A 14,322-nucleotide genomic window follows, 5' to 3' on the forward strand; every position below is an offset into this window, starting at 1 on the left:
GTGCTGTGTCCAGCTCTGGGGCACCGACATCAGAAGGACACAGACCTGCTCGAGCAGGGCCAGAGGAGGCCACAGAGATGATCAAGGGGCTGGAGCACCCCCCTGTGAGGACAGGCTGAGAGAGTTGGGGGGTTCAGCTGGAGAAGAGAAGGCTCCGGGGAGACCTTAGAGCAGCCTCCCAGTGCTTAAAGGGGCTACAGGAAAGGGGGGAGGGACTCTTGATCAGGGGTGGAGGGATAGGATGAGGGGTACCAGTTTTAAACTGAAGGAGAGAAGATTTAGATTAGATCTAAGGAAGAAATTCTTCCCTGTGAGGGGGATGAGGCCCTGGCACAGGTTGCCCAGAGAAGCTGTGGCTGCCCCCTCCCTGGCAGTGTTCAAGGCCAGGTTGGATGGGGCTTTGGGCAACCTGGGCTAGTGGAAAGTGTCCCTGCCCATGGCAGGGGGGTGGAACTGGATGGTCTTTAAGGTCCCTTCCAACCCAAACCAGTCTATGATAAGAATTAATTGGAACTTACTTTGCTTTATTCCCTTTTATTGTTACTGCCACTGTCTTACATGGAACTTCTTGACAGAAGAGTAGTTCCAGATTCTAGAATCAAGAATAAATGCATCCTAATCACATCAACTGATCTTTTAGACTCTAATTCATCAAGGTGGACACAGTACTAAAGAGGGATGATACCAAAAATTTGGTATTTGGTTTAGGCACCCTTATCTAAATGGGGAAATGTGTCGGTTCCATAATCATTCTAATTAGTCAGAAGAACTATAAACATGAAGGAGGTAAAGCTAACATCTAGAAAATTGTTCCTTTTTTAATGAGTATAAATATTCTAATTGGCTGAAGTATTACTGAAAGCAGAACTCTGGAATTTGCTTTAAAATACTTTGTTGTTCATAGAGTACCTGACAGTCTGATGTATGTAGTGTTACTATTATCAGAACAGCAAAATGACTCTTCTCCCTTGAGTCCACTGTGCATGCATCCCACAGTGGGGAAAAAAGGGGTGGAAGTTATAAGCCCAAGGATATATGTCACTATCTTTTCTGAACTCAACAGTGAGTTTTGTTTTGGTTTTTTATTACAGAGATTTCCCTTCCAATAAAGGAGGAACCATCTCCCATTTCTAAAATGAGACCAGTAACAGCCAACATCACTACCATGCCAGTGAATACAGTGATATCCCGCCCACCACCACAGATCCAAATGGCCCCTCCTCCTGTGTCCTTAGAACCAACCACCAGCTTGTCTATAAGTTTGGAAAACCAACTTGAAGCCCTCTTGGATGGAACTTTACCATCAGGTAATGAAATTCCTCAACTGACAAGCAATAATGAGGACAGAGAGTCATTTTCTTTAATTGAAGACCTCCAGAATGATCTGCTTAATCACTCCAGCATTTTAGATCACACTCATTCACCCATGGAAACATCCGACCCACAGTTTACAACTAATAATTCTTGTCTGTCTCTTGACCTTCCTGATACCAATTTGGACAATATGGAATGGCTAGACATTACGATGCCCAGCTCCTCATCTGGACTCACTCCTCTCAGTTCGACTGCCCCCAGCGTGTTTTCCACTGACTTTCTAGATCCACAAGATCTACAGTTGCACTGGGATTAAGCTGTAGCCAATGAGAACATGACCTGCAAGTCTCTTTACAGCAGAGGTCCATTATTATACCATTCTGATTGCAGTTAAGATAAATTAAGACAGTAATGTTTGGAAAAACAAATGCTTGAAGCTAATTCCTTATTGATTTTCAAGTTTACAACAGTGAATTACTTTATGCTCCTATCAGTAATGCAGATCAGGGCCCTCTGAAAGCTGTATTTCACAAGCCAAGAAAGGATGATTGTACTCACTGATTAAAAGTACCCCAAGGTAAATGCATCACAAATATTTAAGAAAGTTATGTCTCTGACTTTGTAATGCTTAAATGAGCAACACAACGTGGCTTAATTTAGAGAAAAAAAAGTCAGATTACAACTGTCTGTATTAACACAGTGAGCAAATGTTTGGGGGAGGGTGAGGTATCACTGCACTTCATTGTTCCTGTGGATAGCCTGAGCCAGGTTCAAACTGAATTGTGAGGGCAAAGGCAAGTACAAGCACTGGCTGGTTCAGTGAAATTTCATATATCTAGTCTCTTAATTTGTTCAAGTTGTTTTTATATTTTGGTTTTGTGGTTTTTAAAACTCTTCCCCTATTCTTTAATCATGAGGGAAGAATTTAACTGCATCCAAAGGGATATTAAGTGTAACTGCAAGAAATCCACTGTAGCTACGCAAGGTAATATTGAGAACACTGAATTTTCTATAGCAATGCTCTGGATTTAATAGCTAAGTTTTCATGTGTATATCAGACAGTTACTTGTCTACTCTTTGCATACCTTATTTTTGTGAACAGAGGGGAACAGTGGTCTTCAAACTAGAGATTACTATAATAGAAATAATAAATACCCTAATTTACTTTGTTTGAGGATAGTTGTTAATCAGTGAATCAAGTATCTCAGCGTATTAGAACAGTTTGAGGAAGTAGCAAAGTTTAATTAATGCTCCTGAGCACTATGATCCTGCAAGCATCTATGCAAGAATAGTCCCAGTGCCCTCAATAAAAGATGTTTGTAGGATCAGAGTTGCAGGGGACAGTACTGACAGGACAACCACCACAATCAATCCTTTATCTGTGGAACAGCTTCATCTACCACTACATAACATCAGGGAAGCTAAACAGAGAAGCTGCTCAGTGAGAATTCTAAATAGCATCAGGATGTACTGTTTTGTGATAAGAAGGCATATTTCATACCTGAAATGGCTAACAGCAAAAATTAAGCTCTTACCTCACAGCACAGCTTGAAAATACTATTTTTTTAAAGCCCTTAGTTGGTTTTTTTGGGAGTCTGTTATAAAAGCAGTTGGAAAAAGAAAAAAAATGTATATAGAAGTGAAATACTTTGAAATTCTATGGTTGTGTCTCAGGTAATAGCTGTTAAATGTTGCCATAGATAATGTAGGCTGATGATCAAAGATAAAATTGGAATTATTTCCTATTAGGGAATTCCTAAATTAAGATAAAAGTAAACAGTCTTATTTCCCGAACAATGGAAATGTGGTACGTTTTCTACTCTGAAAACTGATCTCATTGCAGAATTCCTTCCTCACCACCAAGCTTCAAAAATAAAAGTTTTGTAGGAGCTAATGAAAAAAATACCCCAGAGCTTTTGCTTACTTCTTAGAGTAACGGTATGTATCAGAAAGTATCAAAGAAATAATGAAAACATAAGGTAGCTGTTAACTATTTAGCAACCTGTATCACATATTTAAAAAAGAACACAATCATGTTAACATCAAACCAAAATACTTTTGTTAGAAAATGTTGTGGAATTAACTGCAAATTTATGTCTCCAGATACACAATGCAATCTGGTTTACTCCTATTACAGAATTCCATTGCCTTGAGATCAAACAGTAGATTATATCATTGATTCAGGGTTTAAACTGGCATCATATGTTTGTATCATATCAGTTACCAGCACTTTAAATCATTATATATTGTCAATAGTGTTATAGGCCAGAATTCACTTTAATCTGAAACTAAGTACAGAAAGACAATCTATGGAGATTTTCACAACAAAAGATGAAGCTGAAAAACATATATCCTTATTCCTTCTTGCTGTGCCTACAATACTTGAGTATGGTGTTACACGTGGACTGTCTGCCTTAAATTTTGATGGTATAGGATGCTTCAGTAACATTGAATGAAGACATTCAACTTTTTGCATTCCTTTTCATCATATTATCTTGGGAGCTAATACTCTTGAGATACTGAGTGCCCTCAGCTGTTACAAGGTTAAGAATTAAGGACTCTTGGTCTGATAGGAACAACTTTGAATGAAATTTAGTGTTCTGCAGTACTGTCAATTTATTGTGTGTGATACACCAGACATACCACCTATGTGTGGTCAGAGTTACCCCTTTTTTGACCCTGCCTTCTGATTAAATGAGGCAAGTAAATTAATTTTTCGAGGACAAATTAACCTAGAGCAACTGTACTGTCATTTTTGATGTGCATGTAAATAGAGCTTAAAACTGGCAGAGTCATCTTGCTACAAAACTATCTTTATTGGCAGTGTAGAATGTTAACTAATCCATAGGATTCTATGTGCAGAAATAAACCCAAACAGTTGAGATGTGTTGTTACCAGTACAGTATAGCTTTCTACTCTAAAGTCTATTTGCAAAAAAAAAAAAAAAAAAAAAAAAAAAAAAAATTAAAAAGTTAAGGGATCATTTTAGTTTTTGAAGTACAAATATTCTAGTGTAGGGAATGTGTGATTACTTTTTTGTACATTTCAGAATTGTGTATTAAACCTTATATATAATGGTTTGCTTTAGACTTTGTTCTGAAATGTGATATATTTGCCATAGTTATATATGCCTGTTATGGCAGAAATAGGTTTTGCTTAGACTTTTGTGTGTGCATGTTTTACATGACAATATTTGTAACACAGATACATTACATCTTAGAAGTTTAATCATTACTGTGCAGTTTGACTGTACAGAACTGAACATTTCTCATTAAGAGAATAGTTGCAAAGGAATGCACTGGCACTAAATTTGCCATTTAATGGCTGCAGTATACTAACAGAACACATCCTATCAAATGTGGTGTTTGCAGATCCTTCAAAGAATACCATTTTATCAGTGTGAAAAATGAAAAGTTAGTGTTTACACTTCTAGACATGGAGAGAGCTCAGACATGTTTTACAAGGCTAGTGTTAATCAAGAGGAGTCACACCCTGTGTTTAATACAGAAATGGTATTTGTTACGCACTTTTAGTGCCATTCAGCATTAGTTAAGGCAAGTAAGTTTACAGGCAAAACTTTAACATCATAAATAGTTAAGAAATCATTGTCATAAATTTTACAGTTCTCTTTGAGAATAAAATTAATTTATGGCAGTTGTTCTCTATAGAAATCAGAGTCTAATCCAGCAATGTGGGCTTGCAGAATCAGACCTTTAAATTGAGGCCACAGCTTTTAGAAATAATCTCTACTTAATACTGAAATTTCTTTCCAAGGCACTTTTGAATTCACCAACAGGAGTTATGTTCAAGCAAGCAGGTGATCAAAATATAAGTTTCAATGTTAAAATTTTACGTTGCATAGTCTCAAACATTCAGATGCCTGAAAAGTGTAGGCACCATAATTGGAAACCAAGCACAAGCTGCTGAACTGTTTTCAAGGCTGAGAAAATGCAATCACAGAATACATTTAACTGGAAGGGCATTATGTAATCAAAACACAATAAAGTTCGCCAGTGTAAACAACTATTATTTGGATGGCATCTTCAGTGTATTATAAACTTAAAACAAATTTTACTAAAACTGGAAAATTTCTTCCACTTATCTCTACAAAATGTTCTGTTGAAACTCTTTATATTGTGGTCTATTAAATTGCCTTTTGATGACTTCTAGACCATACTTCAGATGTTTTTTTATGTGAGATATGTGGAATGGAGTTGAGTATATTATATACGTGGCCAATAAAGAGCATGTTAAAACCTGAAGTAATCTCCAATACTCCTTTTATACCAGTTTGCTAGGAATAAAGTGCAAAAAAGAGACACCTACATCATTCTGTAGTGTCCAGTACTGAGTATAAAGACTTTTTAAGTTAAAAGTGCATAAATGTATTTGTAGAAATCTAGCCAAAAAAGCCATTCTAGCTATGAGAGCAAATTCTCAATAAAAAGCAGGGAATGGTTAATAACTATATAATCACACTATTTTTATAAAAAAAAAAATACAGCTCAGATAGTAAAAAGACAGCCTAAAATAAATTATAATAATATAAAAATTTAAATAGGAACCAAAGCATTGCCATTTATATTGCCAAAGGAGGCACTTTGTATTTTGAAGCATAGGAAATGAAATCCCGAAAAGTATTATCCATACTTTTTTAAAATTAAGGATGTAGATATTTTCAAAGCTGTTTTTGATGTTTAACAGTACATATTTGTTTTTGTTGTTTGAGAAATTTGTATTAAGTAATAGCACAGGCTTTTTTCCAGATAGGATTTTTCTTCACAGTACTGCTTGCAGTAGAAATAACGCTAACCCTAGTAGGTGTTTCTCTTCTTATTTTCACAGTCATAATTATGTCTTAGCATCTCATTTTGTGAAAAGAAGAAGATAGACACCTGTCTCTAGGGCCCTCTTCATTTAAGCACTACTTTACTAAATGCAAATTATGGCAATCAGGGCGTCAGTTTATGTATTGCCTTTCTATAAGAAACCATGATGCCTTTGTATTTGCTGTTTGCACCCCTAAAATCAATTCCATACGTTTGAATGCCATATGTTTTGCACATTGTACTGTATATATGTAATGCATACTGTATTTTTATATGTGTACTACATTTATCAAATATTTTGTACATAGTGGCAATATTGTAGCTACTGAGGAAATGTTTGATATTTCAGCATTTTTGCTAAGTGTCTCAAATAAAAAAGGAAAACTGTGTGTTCATTTGTCCATGCTTAGTACTTACAAGTGAAAAATACCATTCATAATATTCAACAAAAATTCTGACTTTTATATGCTCTAAGTAAGTTTCTCACAAAAAGGAATAAGAATGAAATCTCCACTTAGACAAACTCCAAAAGAATGATGGTTTGTCTTCAAAATCAGAGCCAAAATCTGCAAGAACAGAGATTTCCTGAACTCTCAAAGTTTAGGTTTGGAAGCAGTACTACTATATTAATTCCTTTCCTGTTTTTTATTCTTTTCTCAAGAAATGGTGGGATAAGAACCCAGACTTTTCAATACTTTTGTCATTAAAGAAGAAAATTAAATCCTAATGTATGTACAAGTGTCACTATCTGACATAACACACAGGTAAAATATACCTGTGATACTCTTCAATACATTTTAAATGAAGTGGCTTCATAAAAAATAAGACATTTGCAGTTAATGACCTTTTTATATAGTTCATAAGCCACACAGTCTGTATTTTGTAATCTGTCACCGTATTTTCATGATGTACAGCCGGGGTGCACCACCCCACACCTCATCTATTAACTAACTAGGTCATTGGAAAATGACTTTTTCTTTGGCTCAGCCCAGTGTTAAAAACACAAGCCTTTTAGAAGGCATCAACAGTTTGGAAGGGAGTGCTTTTACCCAGAGAGTAGGCATGTGTTAACTGCACAAACCTAAGCAGCTCTGACAGTGTACTAGCAACTGCAGAGACATCTTAAATAATTCTGGACATTCCCCGTTCTTTTTCACAAGAGCAAAACACCTTATTTAAAGAGTCTCAAGTTAGCACAGAAGGGGACTTTAATGTTCCATAAAGCATGCATTGACCATGTGTGACTGACTGCACAGGGGTGCTAGAGAGATCACTGAACAAGCACTAGTTTAAACCCATCCCCATCAAAAAGAAAAACTGATCAAAACTCAAGATGCTGTGGTAAGACTTGGGAAAATATAGTAAGGTTCTAATACGTATTTTTGTCAACCACAGAGAGTCAGGTCTCTAGCAAAATTCTTTAAGGATAATCTCTAGGATTAGTCCACACCACCATTTGCTGGTGGATGGGGGAACAAGGCCCACCACTGAAGTAATGTATAAAAGCAAGAGCAAGGGAGAGAGGGGGCTCTAATTGTATTCTGACTCCCAGTGCCAGGGTGAAAAAGGAGGAAGGAAAAACCGAGAGTTTCTTCCTCACTTCAAGTGAGATTTTTTCAGGGAGGGGAAAAAGGGCAACTCAAAATACAGAATAAACAAGGCATTCCAGAGAGGTGCATGTTCCTCTCAGACCCTGCCCGGGAGCAGACTAGTGGCCTGGTTCCATGGGGCTGCTCAGGTCAGGCCACAGAGATGCAGCTCTCGGTGGCGCCTGTGCGACCAGGCAAGCTTCTGAATACTCCCCAGACAGTTTAACTTCATTTGTGAGTCAAATGCAACGTTTTGTTCTCTTCTGTGAATGAACCTTTAAAGCCTCTCCAAGTGAAGTAAAAAACTATTAAAATACCATTGCAGATTACTGGATGCATTTCACCTTGCAGTACAGACTCCCGCTCCTAATTGGGTTACCTTGTCACACACACAAATAATCCCCAAGTAAGTTTACAGGGATATTCTTATCAGCTACAAAATACTGCAATTCTTTTTTATACTTTACAGTACTAGTCTTGAATTTAACAAGAAAGGAAATGTTTATATCACAATTTTCTGAAAAGGAGCTACCTGTAATTCTCTAATGATAAAAACCAAAAACCAACTAAGCACAAAGAATAAGGCTATTCTGGGAGAAATTAAGGGATATCTCAGATCTATAATAAGGCAAAGAAAGGATTAGAAGATTCTTTCTGATGTAGAAAAGATTGCAGCCAGTTTCATTCATGACTTTCCAAATTTTTTCAAGGTTTCAAGATGTGCTGGATTGTGGGATTTCATATTTGCATTTTGTATTCTGCTCAGCTTGTGTTCTGTAACTTCCCTACATATTTCTTCAGGACAATAAACTCCGAGTTGTTCGATATGCACAAGCTTCTTGTCATGATGAAGCTGCTTCAGTTAAATATTTACTGCTATACGTCCTCTTGCGGAGGCAGTCCCCACACTAAATCACCCACCCCTTCCTTATTAAAGTCTGCTCTACGCTGATGACCTCAGAACTCGGCCAAATACTGCAAAACCCATAAAGTAGTACATAGTACCCACAAAGGTGATCAAAAAATTTACTAATATGCCCTGTAAATTTCATAAAATACTTTTCTTTATGAACTTTAACCATTCTAAAAGTTTGTAGGCTATACATGCCACAAACATACCTTCGGATATCACACACCAAACACAAACATTGCAAAACAAGTAGAGCACTTTTTGACTATGTGCGTTACAGAATTTAGACTGTATCAGCGATAAAGCACTTGTTTTGGTGCCAACCGGCAATCTGGGTTTTTGATTGTTTTACAAAGACCAAGAAATATAAACACATAGCCCTCCCTCCCAAACTGTGTTCATGTTAGTATGATGATATAAACACCAAGACAAAGACTGATGAAGCTTGAGATTATGCTCAGTGAATTTCTTCCACAAGCTAAACCCTGGTTTTCAATAAAACCTGAATATATTAAACCATGTTCTACAAATGGCCATCATGGTATTTGTCTTTACTCTGTACATTAAATGCTATATACGCCTGCCTACTAGCTTGTTGTGTATTATACAGATGTTGCTAGTGACTTATTTATTAATTTGTACCATCTCAAGTCAGAGATGTTTCTTTGATAACAAAGAACTTCCACAGATCTCCTCACACCTCATACTATAGTGTAAACCCCACCGAGACCTTCCACAATCAGAGGAGCATCTGAGATGCAACAGCTTTTTTTTCCTTTAAATTTATCCATAAATTTATAGAGTAAGAAATATTTTCCTTCACATAAAAAATTACCTGAAGATGAGTCTCCAGTCTTCTCTGCAGAACAAGGACTGCTGTAACACTGCATCACTCTTGAATCCCTCCAAGACAACTGCTGTTGATTAAAAGTTAAAATAGTGAACAAAAACATTCCTTCATAAATCTAGGACAAAGTCTAAGCTCAAGTAATTGGTGAGTGAGGAGCATTCCAGCTACCCCATAACGAGTCTTCATAAACTCAGCTATGTACAAATTCTACATAAATGTGATTGTTCCCCTATATCTCCTCAAAAGAGTCAGGGAGATTTGTAGAAAGACCTAGTTTTGTGCATTAAGATAGACATCAAAGCCCTCTCCTAATGCAACACCTCCATCTTGTAAGAGTGAGGCTTAGGGAAGGAAGAAAAAAACCTGATTATTTTCTCCTTCCAACAAAATCCCTGACATTATCTTTCTTAAACCTAATCAAGTGTTTCCTCTTAATCTACTCAAGAGTATCTTTACAATTTCAAATTGAACTTTCAATCTCCCCACACAGTTAAGGAAGAACTTTAGCATTAGAGGTGGATTTACCATTAAATACTATCTCTGATGGCAACTAAATATATTTATTAAAAATGTAGCATATCTGAAGAGATACACCTCACATAATTCCATGTATAATTCCTATAGTCCCCTCTGCTTCTTCCCACCACAAAATTACTTCTCAGATCACAAAGATCCAAAAGCATGAATAAAACAAACACAGACACAAGCTGCACAGGAACTGCTAGGACAAGTTACAGCTGGCAAGTACGGCACATAAAAGAGGATGGGTTTTAATATACTAGTAGGCCAAAAATGGAGGGATATTAGCCAACCATGATTTATTAAAATCCAGCTCCTTCCTGCTGCCAGCTTGGTAATACTGAGTCAGTCAGCTCAGATGACCAGCCCTCTGGGGTCACTCCTTATCATAAAAGTTACAGGTGCGAGAGCCGGGTGCAGCAGTTTCCACTCCTACGCATCATCACACTTTTGAAGTGCTGCAGTGATCACAATGATTAAGACAAAAGCAGAATACAACAGTACTATGCTGGCTTCCCAGCTCTCCACAGGCTCTGTCCTTAGAAGCTGGTGATGAGCAAGTCTAGCAGACAACTACAGCAAGTGGTCGGGCTGGCCAGGCCATCAGTTATGCCCGTAAGGACTGGAAAACCAGAACAAATCCCCTTTGGGGCAGCTATGCCAGGGTAGGAGCAGACACTCCTAACACAGGCTGACTATCCCATAAGGTAATCGAGACACCTTTCACTGCAGGTGAAGCTAACTCAAATTGCTCTGTGTTTGCTGAAACATGGGCACGCACAGAGTTATCACAGAGAAGCTGACCAATGGCAGCTTTTAAAGAACTGAAATTTGTTCTTATGGTCAAGCCATCAGTCATGAGTTTTCCCGATGACAGTTCAAAGAACATCCCAAAAGGATACGGATGTATTAACCTTTTGACACACTTGCATTACAGCACCCCCAAACCGATAACTCTGATCTCAACCTTTACAAAGATACCTCTGTTAACGTGCTGCTTTGACAAAAAAACAGGGATCAGTGTTCCCAACAGGTCAATAAACAAAATTCCATTCCTCCAGGAAGACGGAATATAACTTGGGTGCCCACCAATAGTTTCACAGGGGATTCAAAGAGATTTCCACAATGCACATCAAACGAAAACTACAAGCTTTGTTTCCAGGTCACAGCTGTAAATATTTAGGAGACCAAACCTAGAAAAATATGTATTTCAGTATCTTTTTTTGCATTCCACAACACTAAGCTTTCACGGGGAACTGACACCACCCACTTGGTGAATTTAATTTAACATTTACCGTTTAATTATCCCAACGTTTAGCATCTCCGCTTCTTTTCTCGGAGGAAGAAAGTTTTATTCCCGCTCCCCCCCTCCAGCTGCTCCTTCTGAGGCAGCCTACGTTCCTTCCCGCACGTTCACCGATCCACGAGTGCCACCCTTCGGTGAGGGGAACCCCGCGGCAGCACCGCCGGGTGCCCCCGTCACTCGCGGCGCCACAAACCCCCTTCCCCCGGGAACACAGGCCCTGCCGCCGCGGGGAGAGGGCGCTGCCGGGGCGGGCGCCCCCACGGCCGGGCGGGGCAGGTCCTCGCCGCTCCCAGGGTGAGCGGTGCCCGGCGGGGCCCTGCCCTGCCCTGCCCTGCCCTGCCCTGCCCTGCCCTGCCCGGTCCTGCCCTGCCCTGCCCTGCCCTGCCCGGTCCTGCCCTGCCCTGCCCTGCCCTGCCCTGCCCTGCCCTGCCCGGTCCTGCCCTGCCCTGCCCGGTCCTGCCCTGCCCTGCTCGGCCCGGTCCTGCCCTGCCCTGCCCTGCCCTGCCCTGCCCTGCCCTGCCCTGCCCGGTCCTGCCCTGCCCTGCCCGGTCCTGCCCTGCCCTGCTCGGCCCGGTCCTGCCCTGCCCTGCCCTGCCCGGTCCTGCCCTGCCCTGCCCTGCCCTGCCCTGCTCGGCCCGGTCCTGCCCTGCCCTGCCCTGCCCTGCCCGGCCCTGCCCGGCCCTGCCCGCGCCCTCCCGCCGGTGCCGCCCCGGCAGACCCCTGCCGCCCCCCCACCCCGCGCCGGCCCGCGCCTGAGGGAGCGGCTCCCGCGCCCCCTCCCGCGCCCCCTCCCGCAGGCGCGCGCGGGGGGCGGGGCCACGCGGGGGGCGGGGCCGCGCGGGAGAGGCGCCAGCGCTACCAGGGCGTCGGGAGGGCGCGGTAACGCAGGCGCGGTGGCCAAGTGGTAAGGCGTCGGTCTCGTAAACCGAAGATCACGGGTTCGAACCCCGTCCGTGCCTCGGCGGCTCCGCGCCGGCGGGAGCTTCCCCCTCATTTTTAGGGGAAGGCGGCGAGGGCGGGGCCGCGGAATCGCCCGGGGCGGCCGCACGGAGGGCGCGGGGCCCGGGTGTCACGGCGGAGAGCGAGGTCTCAGCCCCCGGCCTGAACCAAGCGGCTCCGCCGACGCCGGAGCCTCTCCCCGCAGGAGCTGAAGCGTTTTGCCCCGCGGCCTGAGCCCGCACCGCTCCCCGCGCGGGGGCTGAGCGCGGCCGCCACACGCGCTCCCCACGGAGCGGCCTGGGGGAACCGGTGGAGCCCCGCCGGTCCCGCAGGACGGGCTGTTCGCCGCAGCTACCCGGAGAACCCCGTAACTCCGGGTTCTTTCCATTGTTCCCCCCCGCACCGTTCGTTTAATTAGTAATTTAGTTCTGTCTGCTCGTTAGTGAAGCATGAGGCTCCTTCACCCCTATCACTAACCACTTAGAAGGGTTATTTGCAACCTGGTTAGCGTTCACTTTACATTTGCTATTTTTTTTTTTTTTTAATAGAAAAACTCCCTGGGACATTGAAAGGGGGTGAGGAAAGGGCGGGTGGGCTCCGTTACCGGCAGACGTTCGCTGCTCGCACACGCGAGCAGACCCCGGGCGGGTCAGACACAGCCGGGCCAGCGGGATGGGGAGCCGCCGGGATGCTGGTGGCACCAGCCACCAAACCCGCGCACGCAGTTAAGGTCTGACAGCGCTTAAAACCATCCTAACGATGGAAACAGTAACAGCACTACAAATGGAAGGAAATGGTCAGTGATTAGTTCGATACTGCTGACCATTTGAAATTCCACTGGCCTTTGATTAGTCCACGCAGTCAGTTTGGTTTTCTTCCTGACAAATCTTCCTCTCGTGTTCTGCAGAACTTCTGTCTGGAATCGAGATCGTACAGTTGTTGTACGAACAGAAATAACTGTCGTTAACTATTAAAAATATGTAAATTCTGTTGGTAGGTCAAAACGATTCAAACTGTATTTTGATTTAAAGAAGGGCGATAACCAACCATTTATATAAAGCTTCCTATCTGTCTGTATTAATTACAAGTAATTAAAATGTATAATTTTTGCATTTAGTTTACTGTCAATATTCACAATATACAGAACCTGCTCTTTAGCAAATCTGGCATAACTCTGATGAAGTGTCAGCAGAGAGGAAATCATACTGCACACCTTGCAGCTCATTTTTGAACTTGAACTTCCTCGTATGAAATCCATGACAACACTGCCCAGTCTCCCTAGAGAGAAGAAAAGTGTAAATCCCTAGAGAGAATTGTAAATTACTGATTTTGAGCAGTGACAGCTTCAACACAGAGCACACGCAAAACTACAACCCAAAATTTTCTAAACCGGTTTCTGTCTCCTTAGATATTTTTACTGATGGATACGAAGGACAGTGAGGAACAGCCATGTCCCTGAAGCTGCTTTCCTAAGAGTTTTCAAAAACGAAAATCAAACTCAAGGACGAAACACGTATCTGGTAAATAACTGCTTTCTGTTACTACAACCTCAGGGATAAACCTGGAGAGGAGCCACCCTGCCTGTGATGAGTAACGCTTTCATAAATTCTTCCTTGTTTTGTAGAAATGTTTGTAAGACCCAAGCCAGGTATGCACGAGGGCTACAGCGGTGTCTCACCCACGTAACAACAGTTTGAGGCCTGTGAGTCTGTTACATGACACTCAGAGAAATTAGATAGTACAGAGCCTGTTTTTCCACAGTTTGCAGACAGAACTTACATTTTGCTAATAACATTGCTAAATGATGAGCATGATAATGATTTTGCTAAATAACATTTTAAAACATGTCTCATGGTTATTTACTAGAAATTAATTTTGTAATTAGAAAACTATCTATGAAATCACAGCAGAAGAGAAGCTAGTGCAGACCAGAAATTGGTAACTCCAACAGATAAGATGCAGCAATAATTAACATACCGCACCGGTTTACTGCCACGACATAGGTTCATTTACATCACATCACATGTTTTTGTTACTGTATTTGCCCTCAGCTTTCTCCTTTCTAG

The 14,322-nt window shown here is 41.6% G+C and overlaps 1 protein-coding gene and 1 non-coding gene across 3 annotated transcripts in view; both read left to right on the forward strand.

The window, feature by feature from the left end:
- Positions 1-6,532, forward strand: part of MRTFB (myocardin related transcription factor B) — an 87,700-nt gene extending 81,168 nt beyond the window's left edge. For both annotated transcript variants that reach the window (XM_074919736.1, XM_074919737.1), the window contains one exon: positions 1,092-6,532. In XM_074919736.1, the coding sequence (XP_074775837.1) occupies positions 1,092-1,630 (539 nt within the window). In that variant the 3' untranslated portion in view covers positions 1,631-6,532. The remainder of the gene's footprint in view (positions 1-1,091) is intronic.
- Positions 6,533-12,204: 5,672 nt separating this feature from the next.
- On the forward strand, positions 12,205-12,276 carry TRNAT-CGU (transfer RNA threonine (anticodon CGU)). Its single transcript has one exon. It is a non-coding gene; the product is annotated as a tRNA-Thr (tRNA).
- Positions 12,277-14,322: the final 2,046 nt, after the last annotated feature.

Source organism: Athene noctua, chromosome 15 (assembly GCF_965140245.1).
Source record: "Athene noctua chromosome 15, bAthNoc1.hap1.1, whole genome shotgun sequence".
Classification (NCBI taxonomy): domain Eukaryota; kingdom Metazoa; phylum Chordata; class Aves; order Strigiformes; family Strigidae; genus Athene; species Athene noctua.